Source organism: Diceros bicornis, chromosome 7 (genome assembly GCF_020826845.1).
Source record: "Diceros bicornis minor isolate mBicDic1 chromosome 7, mDicBic1.mat.cur, whole genome shotgun sequence".
NCBI lineage: Eukaryota > Metazoa > Chordata > Mammalia > Perissodactyla > Rhinocerotidae > Diceros > Diceros bicornis.
Genome location: NC_080746.1, coordinates 62,074,929 through 62,088,094, shown reverse-complemented (window position 1 = coordinate 62,088,094; position 13,166 = coordinate 62,074,929). Strand labels below are relative to the sequence as shown.

Here is a 13,166-nt window from a genome sequence, read left to right as displayed (position 1 = left end):
ATTATTAGCATGTACACACTCCTCTCAGATTTATCTTGTTAAAAATATTTTTCCATAATATTATTCACTTTCTATCATCCTATACATTTTTCTTCTTTTTTCAACTAAGTATTTTGAGTGGATATTTTACACTTGTAATTATTATTTTTAAAGCTAAATTAGGAATAGTGAAGATAGGAAGGAGTAAATGTGGAGAGCAAAAATTAGTCATATTTGTACAATTAGAGAGTTAAAGAAAAATGAAGAAAAACATGGAGGATCTTAGGACTTATTTCTGTCTCAGAGTATAGTATGGACAATGAGGGTAAAAAAGGAACACTAGAAAGTTCCTCTTGAAGTTATAATAAAGTTATCCTTGATGAATGGGGATATAGTATAAATATTATATTATGAGGAATGGTGGAAACTCAGTTAATCCAAAGAATGTGAATTGATGATTTAACTTTCCGCATCATCAGTGTAATTTATCACTAAAGACATTATTATAGATTTAGAGTTCTAACAAATCAGTAGAGGAGAAAATATAAAAATGATGTTGAACTTGTAAAATTTATGCAAAAAACAATTAATCATTATTTTTTGTGTAAGAAAATGGTGACTATTTATAAGTATATACATAAGTAGTAATAAGCATCAACTTTATTTGATTGTTAATATTAGAGTTAATTCATGATGTACAGTTGATCAAACTAAAATAAGGAGGCAGAAATTGCTTTATGGTAAGATGGCTCTAAAAAGAAGCTTTAACTCATTCCTCATTTTGAATTGCCATGGTCCATCCCCAATGTCTTATTGTGTCTTCCCCAGTGAAACCAGACCTTGCGGATCTGCTAAGTTTTGATGCTATAGATAAGAGGGTTCATCAGGGGTGGGAAGAGCATGGAGACGGTGCCCATAAGGATGTGCACCAGGGGCAAGGTGTGGTGCCCAAATCTGTGCATGATGGAGAGGCCTAGCACAGGCATGTAGAGGGAGAGCACAGCCAGGATGTGGGAAACACAAGTGTTAAAGGCTTTGAATCTCTTCCCTGCCGAGTCAATGGCCAGCATGGTGTGGAGGATGATAGTGTAGGAGAGCAGGATGAAAAGGACATCAGAGCCCATGGCCAGCATGATGATGCATAACCCAGAGAGTCTGTTGAAATGTGTGTCAGAACAGGCCAGACAGATCATGTCCTGGTGAAGGCAGTAGGCATGGATCAGTACCCCAGGATGACAGTAGTCAAATTTCAATAGGTGCAATGAGGGTGCAGCAGTGATGGCGGCACGCTTTATGCCCAATATAACCCCAGCCAATGCCACACGAGGACCCATGGTTACCGATCCATAATGCAGTGGGGATTGGATGGCCACCAGCCGGTCCACAGCCATAGCAAAGAGCACAGCTGACTCCATGAAGGAGAAGGAGTGTAGGAAGTGCTGCTGCAGAACACAGGGCACCAGGCCCACCATCTGGGCATCAAACCACAGTACACCCAACACTGAGAGCAGTGTGGACATGCACAGGACCAAGTCTGTCACAGCCAGGATGGCCAGAAAGTAGTACATGGGCTGGTGCAGAGAAGAGTCAGTTCGTACCAGATGCAAAATGGTGGCATTGCCCAGGAGGGCCACAAGGTATCCTACAAAAATTGGCAGTGAGATCCAGTGGTGAGCCCATTCCAGGCCTGGGAAGCCTGTCAGCAGGAATGTAGAGAAGCTCAAGTTGGCACTTGGTAGGACGGGCATCTTTATTCTCAAGACGCCTATTCTCTCTGGGAAAGGTGACGGTATGTTTGAAGGTTACTAGGCCAGTAAGCATAAGCTGTCCTTTTGTCCTTGGGCACCAATCCCATCCTTGCTGGTCTGGCCTCTCTGCACTCTCTGGGACTCGGTGACCTCTCAGTTAACCACCGCCCTCACAAGCAACCTGTCCTTTTCCTGCTTTCTCTGCTCTTTCTCTTATTTCCGTCTGATCCTTTACTTACCTCAATGACATTAAGCCTCAACAAGAGTTTTCTCTACTCTTGTTCTTGACCAGCCAGTGAAACATAGGTTTTTTTTGTTTTGTTTTTTTTAACTTCTCTTAGAAAAACCCATATAGCCCAACCTCAACAGAATGCTCAGATTCTCAGAAATTCTGTTACTCCCAATCATCTTCTTTGTATGACCTTACCGCTTCAATCTTTCCTGTAGAAGAAATTATATCAAGCCTTTCCTGTAGAAGAAGTTATCTCTAATTTTTCTAAACATATTGAAGATGCCTGTAGAAAGTTTCCTCATCCATATTCTCTCCACTTTATCTCGTTATTGCCATTATGCGATCCTCTCCACATGTCCACAGGATCAGGAGAAGAAGCATTTTGTTTCTCTTCAAACTTAACCCCTCTCAAAGAACCCATGACTCACTATCCAGTATCTCACATCTTAAGCATCTTCTCAGTCTCCCTGGGAATCTCACTGTTCCTCTCATGAAGTCATACTAATTCATCCTTTGTAGTCTATATTTTTAAGGCTGCCACCTTTACCCTAACTCTTGAGATTTCTTTATTTTTGAATCTGATTTCAGAGTGTTCTGATATGCCTGTTTCCTTTTTTTCTTTTTTCTTTCTCTTTATCTTTTGAAAGATATTCCTCCTCAGATATCAAGATAGAGGCCTGACACAACTTTACTAAATCAGGTAAACTCATCACAGCAACATTTCCTAAACAGGTATTGAAAAACACGTCAGTAAGTGTACATTTTATAATAGCAGCAACAATGACAAAGCCTATTCCTTACTCTAATTACTTTATTAAATACTAAAATCAGAGGTACCTGTAGAGATGTTTACGAGACAAGCCCTGCTATCCTGGATTTCAGTGTCTGACATAATATTTGCTTCTATATCTTCATCAGTAAAATAATGATAATGATGTTTCCTAACGTAAGAATAGACATGTTTTAATTGGCACACCATGTGTACAGAATTTCGCACAAAGTCTGGACTCTAATAAACAATCAATATATTTGTTATTGCTCCTGAACCAAAAACTGATTTTCCTTTAATTTTTCCCTACTGTTTTTACTCTTTACCTTCTCCTATTATACGGAAATAAACTCCATCTCTTCTTTAATATGAAAGTGCTTTAGATCTCAGTATAAGATGCCATGTGCCATTGAAGGATTGAGGATCTACTGAGAGACTAACGGACTGAGGAAGTAATAGAGAGAAAGCAAGAGGGGTTGGCCCAGTGGCGGAGTGGTTAAGTGCGTGTGCTCCGCTGCTGGTCGCCTGGGTTCAGATCCCGGGTACGCACCAACACACCACTTGTCAGGCCGTGCTGTGGCGGTGTCCCACATAAAGTGGAGGAAGATGGGCACGGATGTTAGCTCAGAGTCAGTCTTCCTCAGCAAAAAGAGGAGGATTGGCATGGATGTTAGCTCAGGGCTGATCTTCCTCACAGAAAAAATAAAAGAGAGAGAGAGAGAGACAACAAGAAAAGGGAATACTAAGGAATAAATGACAGTACATACTGAAAGACAGAAAGCAAGGTTGAAGGACAGACTTAATGATGAAGGTGAGGAATGGAGGAAGGTATAAGAGGGTCAGGTAGGAGAAGGATGAGACATAGCGAAATGGTGGCCTTAATAAGAATATGCTGAGGGGCAGAGTTGGGGAGAATCATGAGTCAAGATGCAGGGGAGACCGGAAGATGATGAGAAAGTGGAAGACGAAGGATGGAAGTGTGGTAAAAGTTGGTGAGAGAGATTTTGAAGGACAGGAAAAGAAAGCTGAGTGTCAGAGGGAAAGAGAGTTGTGTAATTTAGAGGGAGAAGCTGAGGAGCAGAAGATGACGGAGAGTGAGGCAGAGAAGGAAGGGAGGAAGGTCCTGGAGAATGGGCAAGCTAAGGTCCGAGAAAGGGTTGCTTAAAGTCTAAGAGGAGGGAGACTGATGGTAGAGAGACATAGAGAGAGAACTGGGGAGAAGAAAGAGATGGAGGAAGTTGATAAGAATTAATAAGAAGCTTAGAAACTGAGAGTGGATGAGGAGAGGCAGAGGAAGAAACAGAGGGATGGAGGGGCAGAGTGGGAAGTCAAATGAAAGAGAGAGAGAAGAGATTTGAGGAGAAGAGAAAGTCGCTTGTGAGACAACAGGACAGGGAGGGCTGGGCAGCAGAGAGGATGGGGTATGGGAGATGTGGCCAAGCACCAAAGGACTAATTTAGGGAAGCCTCAGGAACAGAGAGAGGATGAGGCACCAAGGAGCTTGAGGTTGCTACCCTAGAGAAAGAGGCCAGAGAATCTCCCACCGTCCTTTATTCAGTGTTCTTATCTCAAGTCCACTGGACAGTGAGGAATCTATCTAGTCTTGTGTCTGTCTAGACACAGTTTCGTTAAGCAGTGTAGTGTGGTGCTTAAGGAAGTAGCTCTGGAATCAGATCTGCATTCAAATCATAACTCCAATATTTATTAACTCCGTGATTGTGCGAATTACTTGCTTAATCTCAATTTCCTTATCTGAAAAATTGGGACAATTATTATACCTACTTTATAGGTTATAGAGCCATTTGTATGCAATTCTAAATGTGGTACAGTTAAAACCATACACTCAATAGATATAAATCATTACTGTTTGCAGTTTCCATCATTATCTTCTTATTGAAAGTTGTCAGTAACAATTATCTACCATTTGACAGCTACAGCTCTTCTCTTCATGTCTGCACTGGGCTCTATGGGGAAGTCAGTAAGTGACCTGACAACAGTGAACAGAAGGAACTCAGTTTGGGTTGGGTGCTCTGAGCTCTTGAGCAGGGTTTTGGACAAGCCAGCCACATGACTGGTGAAGTGACCAAACCCTTCTGCTCCTTTGCTTCTTTCTATGATGGAAGATTTTCACATATTTCCTGCCTTCTTTCCAGGGAAATTATTGGGTTAATGGGATCACGGAAAGAAGTGCTTTCAAGTACTGGAAGCCACATCAATTGGGAGGATGGGGGATTTGTTGAGATTATGATTCCTTGCCTCCCACAATCTTGTATTGCTCCACTCCAAAACCCAGCCCAGAAAGAAGTTCTGGTCTCTTTCCAACATAAAAGATCATGCAGAGATAATATAGAACAGCAGCTTTAATCATAGACTAGCCATCGTCATGGAAGCTGTCCTATTCCATAACCCTACTTATAGACCTGCTAGATAAGAGATATCAGAGAAGTCATTGGATTGGCTATCTCTATCCACAAACCAAAGGACCTTCAACAACTAACTGTCTCTTGCTGTCTGCAGCTTCTTTCCTGGTCCCTACAGCACTCCTCAGTCCTCTCCCCGGCTCTTCTGCTTGACTCAGGCTGCTGCTTTGCATCTGCTGCACTTGCAATTACAAGGCTATATCTGTCCTTCTGCCTTGGGTCTTGAGCCCTCAGAGGAAACTTACCAGGTGGATGCAGATCTGAAAAACACCAGAGAAGGATGAGCATCCTCTGAGAACTTAGACTTGGGCGCCCCAGTTATCTTCCATGGAAACTTAGTGAGCCATAGGTACCCCAATGAGATATTTCAGCAGACCAGAAATTCTTCATTCTCTTTTCCTAATAGTTCCTATTATTACAAGAAAGTTTAACGGTTGACCTCAAGCCTCCATTCTGCTATCCTCTCTTTTCCCTAGTCAAGACCCCCACTTGGAGATGCTCTTTTCTACCCAGTAGTTATTTAGGCTCATTCATTCAGCAAACATGTATAGACTATAAGCTTTGGGCCCTATACTTGGATGCAAATATTAATAAGATCTGATCTCTGCTTTTTAGAAAATTATTGTCTTTTCCAGGAAATAGATATGAAAAGGACTAACTGTCCCTGAGAAAAAATAACAAAGGACTCACAGGACATACAAAGATTAAACAGGTATTCTGTACTAATGGCCACTCTCTCACTAGATGCAACATTCCAGATAGAGAGGAAAACAGACAAGGGCTCACAATTGTTAAAATATAAGACTTTATGTTAAGGATGCTCACTGATCTCGGGAGAAGAATAGATGAACTCAGTGAGAATGTCAACAAAGAAATGGAAGATATAAAAAAGAACCAATCAGAAATGAAGAATATGATACTGGAAATGAGAAATTCACTAGAGGGACTCAAAAGCAGAGTAGAGGATACTGAAGAACGAATCTGCGAGCTGGATGAATGACTAGAAGAAATTACCCAAGCTGAACAGGTAAAAGAAAAAAGAATTAAAAAGAGTGAGGACAGTCTAAGGGACCTCTGGGACAACATCAAGCACACTAACATCCGTGTTATAGGTGTTCCGGAAGGAGAAGAGCGAGACAAAGGTGCAGAGATTCTATTTCAAGAAATAATAGGTGAAAATATCCCTAAACTAAAGAAGGAAACAGACATCCAGATACAGGAAGCACAGAAATCCCCAAACAAGATAAACTCAAAGAGGCCCACACCAAGACACATCATAATCAAAATGTCCAGAATTAAAGATAAAGAGATAATCCTAAAAGCTGCAAGAGAAAGTCAAGTTACATACAAAGGAAACCCCATAAGGCTATAGCTGACTTCTCAGCAGAAACCTTACAGGCTAGAAGGGAGTGGCATGATATATTTAAAGTGCTAAAAGGAAAAAACTTTCAACCAATAATACTCTACCCAGCAAGGTTATCATTCAAAATGGAAGGAGAGATCATAAATTTCCCAGAAAAGCAAAAATTAAAGGAGTTTGTCACCAAGAAACCAGTGCTAAAAGAAATGTTAAAGAGACTGATTTAAGGGGAAAAGAGAAGACCACAAATAGGAAAACTTATCTATTTCCATGACAAGAGGGTAATGGATACAAATGCACAAAAAAGAAGTTAGATATGATATCAAACACATAAAATAAGTGAGGAGGGGAGTTAAAGAGTAGAGCTTTCAGACAGAGGTCAAACTAAAGAAACCATCAACTCTGTATAGAAGGAGAAAGGAACAGAGAAGGACTACTAAAACACTGAGAAAAAAAAAAGGTAAAAATGGCAGTAAGTACATACTTATCAATAGCTACTTTAAAAGTCAACGGACTAAATGGTCCAATTAAAAGGCATAGGGTGACTGATTGGATAAACCACCAAGACCCATATATATGCATCATACAAGAGACACACTTCAGACCTAAAGACACTCACAGACTGAAAGTGAAGGGATGGAAAAAGATACTCCACGCAAATGGCAATGAAAAGAAAGCTGGGGTAGCAGTACTCATATCAGACAAAATAGACTTTAAAACAAAAACTGTAAAAAGAGACAAAGAAGGACATTACATAATGATCAAGGGAACAATCCAGCAAGAGGATATAACGCTTGTAAATATCTACGCACCCAATGTAGGTTCACCTAAATATATAAAGCAATTATTAACAGACATAAAAAGAAAAATAGACAGTAACACAATAACAGTAGGGGACTTTAACACTCCACTTACACCAACTGATTGATCATCCAAACAGAAGATCGATAAGGAAACATTGGCCTTAAATGATACACAAGAACAGATGGACCTAGTAGATATAGACAGAGCATTCCATCCGAAAACCGAAGAATACACGTTCTTTTCAAATGCACATGGAACATTCTCCAGGATTGATCACATATTAGGCCACAAAACAAGTCTCCATAAATTTAAGAAGATTGAAATAATACCAAGCATCTTTTCTGACCACAGTGGTATGAAACTGGAAATCAACTATAGGAAGAAAATCAGAAAAGCCACAAATACATGGAGATTAAACAAAATGCTACTGAACAATGACTGGGTCAACGAAGAAAACAAAAAAGCAATCAAAAAATACCTGGAGACAAATGAAAATGAAAATACGACATGCCAGAATTTATGGGATACAGCAAAAGTGGTTCTAAGAGGGAAGTTTATAGTAATAAAGGCCTATCTCAACAAACAAGAAAAATCTCAAATAAACAATCTAACAATGCACCTAAAGGAACTGGAAAAAGAACAAACAAAGCCCAAAATCAGTAGAAGAAGGGAAATAATAAAAATCAGAGCAGAAATAAATGAGAGACCAAAAAAACAATAGAAAAAATTAATAAAACCAAGAGCTGGTTCTTTGAAAAGGTCAACAAAATTGACAAACCTTTAGCTAGACTCACCAAGAAAAAAAGAGAGAAGGCACAAACAAGTAAAATCAGAAATGAAAAAGGAGAAATTTAAACAGACACCTCAGAAATACAAAAGATTATAAGAGAATACTATGAAAAGCTATATGCCTCCTAATTTGACAATCTGGAAGAAATGGATAAATTCTTAGAATCATACAACCTTCCAAAACTGCATCAAGAAGAAGTAGAGAATTTGAATAGACCAATCACCAGTAAGGAGATCAAAAAAGTAATCAAAAACCTCCCCCAAAATAAAATTCCAGGACCACATGGCTTCCCTGGTGAATTCTACCAAACATTCAAAGAAGACTTAATACCTATCCTTCTCAAACTCTTCCAAAAAATTGAGGAGGGGGGAAGCTCCCTAACTCATTCTACGAATCTGACATTACCCTGATACCAAAACCAGACAAGGACAACACAACAAAAGAAAATTACAGGCCAATAACACTGATGAACATCGATGCAAAAATCCTCAACAATATACTAGCCAATCACATACAGCAATAAGTTAAAAAGATTATACATCATGATCAAGTGAGATTTATTCCAGGTATGCAGGAATGGTTTAACATTCGCAAATCAATCAACGTGATACACCACATTAATAAAATGAAGAATAAAAATCACATGATCATCTCAATAGATACAGAGAAAGCATTTGACAAGATACAGCATCCATTTATGATAAAAAATCTGAATAAAATGGGTATAGAAGGAAAGTACCTCAACATAATAAAGACCATATATGAGAAACCCACAGCTAATATCATCCTCAATGGTAAAAAACTGAAAGCTATCCCTCTAAGAACAGGAACCAGACAAGGATGCCCACTGTCACCACTCCTATTTAACATAGTACTGGAAGTCCTAGCCAGAGCAATCAGGCAAGAGAAAGAAATAAAGGGACCCAAATTGGAAAGGAAGAAGTGAAACTGTCACTATTTGCAGATGACATGATTTTATATATAGAAAACCTAAAGAATCCACCAGAAAACTTTTAGAAGTAATAAACGAATATGGTAAAGTTGCAGGACACAAAATCAACATACAAAAATCACTTGCATTTCTATACACTAACAATGAAGTAGCAGAAAGAGAAATTAAGAATACCATCCCATTTACAATTGCAACAAAAAGAATAAAATACCTAGGAATACACTTAACCAAAGAGGTGAAAGAGCTGTACATGGAAAACTATAAAACATTGTGGAAAGAAATTGAAGAAGACACAAAGAAATGGAAAGATATTCCGTGCTCTTGGATTGGAAGAATTAACATAGTTCAGATGTCCATACTTCCTAAAGCCATCTACAGATTCAATGCAATCCCTATCAAAGTTCCAACAACATTTTTCAGAGAAATAGAACAAAGAATCCTAAAATTTATATGGAACAACAAAAGACCCCGAATAGCTAAAGGAATCCTGAGAAAAAAAGAACAAAGCTAGAGGTGTCACACTCTCTGATTTCAAAATATACTACAAAGCTATAGTAACCAAAACAGCATGATACTGGCACAAAAACAGACACACAGATCAAGGAAATAGAATCAAAAGCCCAGAAATAAACCCACACATCTATGGACGGCTAATCTTCGACAAAGGAGCCAAGAACACACAATGGGGAAAAGAAAGTCTCTTCAACAAATAGTGTTGGGAAAACTGGATAGCCACATGCAAAAAAATGAAAGTAGACCCTTACCTTACACCATACACAAAAATTAACTCCAAATGGATTAAAGACGTAAATGTAAGACCTGAAACTATGAGACTTCTAGAAGAAAACATAGGCAGTACGTTCTTCGACATCGGTCTTAGCAACATCTTTTCAAGCACCATGTCTGACCGGGCAAGAGAAACAATAGAAAAAATAAACAAATGGGACTACATCAAACTAAAAAGCTTCTACACAGCAAAGGAAACCATCAACAAAATGAAAAGACAACCTAACAATTGGTAGAAGATATTTGCAAACCATACATCTGATAAGGGCTTAATCTCCAAAATGTATCAAGTACACATGCATCTCAACAAGAAAAGAACTACCAACCCAATTAAAAAATGGGCAAAAGGCCTGAACAGACATTTCTCCAAAGAAGATATATAGATGGCCCACAGACACATGAAAAGATGTTCAAAATCATTAACTATCAGGGAAATGCAAATCAAAACTACAATGACATATCACCTCATGTCCGTCAGAATGGCTATAATTAACAAGACAGGAAACAACATGTGTTGGAGAGGATGTGGAGAGAAGGGAACTCTCATACACTGCTGGTGGGAGTGCAAACTGGTGCAGCCACTATGGAAAACAGTATGGAGATTTCTCAAAAAATCAAGGAGAGAGCTACCATATGATCCAGCTATTCCACTGCTGGGTATTTATCCAAAGAACTTGAAAACACCAATGCGTAAAGCTACATGCACCCCTGTGTTCATTGCAGCGTTATTCACAATAGCCAAGACTTGGAAGCAACCTAAGTGCCCATCAAGGGACGAATGGATAAAGAAGATGTGGTATATATACACAATGGAATACTACTCAGCCATAAGAAACGATGAAATCCAGCCATTTGTGACAACATGGATGTACATTGAGGGTATTATGCAAAGTGAAATAAGTCAGAGGGAGAAAGTCAAATACTGTATACTTCCCTCGTTAAGTAGTAGATAATAACAACAATAAACAAACACATAGAGACAGAGATTGGATTGGTGGTTACCAGAGGGGAAGGGGGGAGGGAGGAGGGCAAAAGGGATAATTGGGCACATGTGTGTGGTGATGGGTTGTAATTAGTATTTGAGTGGTGAACACGATGTAATCTATGCAGAAATAGAAGTATAATGATGTACACCTGAAATTTATACAATGTTATAAACCAATGTTACTGCAATAAACAAAAAATAAAAAAAATAAGAAAAAATAAGACTTTATAAAATTATGTGAATTTCGGTTACCTGAAAAATGTATGTTTTACAAACATAGTATCAGCTTCAAAGACTTAGGCATGAGGATATTAAATAACATGACGTGCTTGTAAAGAGTTCTGCATGTGGGAGCATAAGGTTGGTGATGGTAAATGGCCAGACCATGTACACAAGATACTGTCATTAGAATTAATAAATGTAGCTTTGATTAATTTTGTTTTGTTTTGTGTTGTTGGTTTTTTTTTTTTTTTTTTTTTGAAGCAGTATAGTATAGTAGTTAAAAACATAGATGCTGCGGAAGCATAGAACTTCTATGAACTTAGAACCACAGAAGTTCACTTCTATAGCATAGAAGTTAAGGAGAAGTCTAAGTAATTGTGATTTTTTACTGGAACTTCTTTCAGCAAAACAGGCTCTTGTCCTGAGCAGACTGACCACATCTGAAGAGAAGGTCTATCATAGCACTTTAAGAAAATCAGACAGACCTGGGCTTGGGACTTGACTCTGGCGCGCATTAGAAATGCTACTAAGGAAAGTTCCTTTTCTCTGGGAACCTCAGTTTTCTCACTATAAATGTCAAAAACAATAACACCTTCTTCACAATTTTGGTGTAAGAATTAAAGAAAATATTTAACATAAAATGTACCGGGCACTCTCTGCTTTGTAACAAACGCTCAATAAATGTTCGCTTTTATTATCATCATCATCATTATTATTATCAACATAATTGCATTTAATCTTTTATACTCTTTGTAAAATTTTTTTTAGGTTATAAAACTGGAATGTGTTCTTTGGAAAATGTGGGTAGTTCAAAGATGACTAAATGCATAGATATAAAGTTATAAATAATAGCATTTTTCTATGGATGTAAATATTTTTAGAGCTTTTCCATAACAATTGCTATTTACATACAGATTTGTAATCATTTTTCATTTAATGTTATGTTTAAAATAATTCAGAAGGTATGTAAATATAATTTTTCTTATACTAATATTTTTATTTTATTATACTAATATTTTTATTATTATTATACTACTAATATTTATCAAATGAATATGCCACAATTTATGTCACATTTTCTTCCAAGATATTTAGAATGCTTATAGTTTATTATTGTTATGAATAATAACACAGTTAACTTTTATTATCCATTTATTTATTAATTCAACAAATATTTTTTGAACACCTATATAGGTGCTAAAGTTCACTCTGTGACCAAACAGGAAAAAAAAAACATCTTTGTCTTCAGGGAGCTTATATTTTAAAATCTTTATTTTTTATTCATAATTAACTCATTAGGATAGATTTCTAGAAGTGGTATTTCTGAGACACAGCATATGAATATGTTTAAGTCTTTTGATGCATTTTGTTCTCTATAAAAGGCAAATCAAATTATGCTCTCACACCAGTGTATGAAAATTCCTCTTTATCACATACTTATTAGCACAGATTTTGATTACTCTTTTCTTCAACATTTTTTTACTAACAAAACAAAAATATATTAATTTCCATTTTAAATTCGGGTAAGGTAAAAATTTTCAGAGACGTTACTTTCTATATGTATTTCCTAATTTTGAAAAGAGGGAAGTTAAATGTTAATGGTGTATTTGTTAATAAGTGACAAAAATGGGACCTCAACTCTATTATAAACCAAAATCTTATGTTCTTTATACCTCATTCTACCAATGGGATCCAAAGAAAACAAATTTCCAGTCAATATGGAAAAAAACATTCTAAGTCTCAGAGTTGCCATTCAATACTATGTCCTACCATGTGGATTTCAATTCAAGTGCAGAATGGAACCTGTGTCTAAGGGAGTGCCTGCTTCTAAGACTGGAGAGACTCTGGGGTTCCTTAGGGCCTTCCAAGCCTAACCACGGAGATTCCAACATCCATTCTCTCCCTCCACCCCCATGCACACACATATGCACATACGAGACACCACACAAACACAAAAGAGTCCGTATCCATTTTTAGAATTTGGTTCCCTTTTAAATTTCACTTCGTATTTTGTTTCTTTTTTTGTCAGGAAATTTTTCAATAGTAAAAATATAGAGAATATATAATAACCATCTGAGTAAATGTACATACATTGTAGATATCATCTCTTAGTCTGGTT

General features: G+C 37.6%; 1 protein-coding gene across 1 annotated transcript; it reads right to left on the bottom strand.

Annotated features, from left to right (window-relative positions):
• Window positions 1–830: 830 nt before the first annotated feature.
• LOC131408046 (olfactory receptor 51G1-like) lies at window positions 831–1,727 on the bottom strand. The gene has a single exon (XM_058544612.1). The coding sequence runs from the start codon at window positions 1,725–1,727 to the stop codon at window positions 831–833; it is 897 nt and encodes a 298-aa protein (XP_058400595.1).
• Between the last annotated feature and the right edge of the window lie 11,439 nt (window positions 1,728–13,166).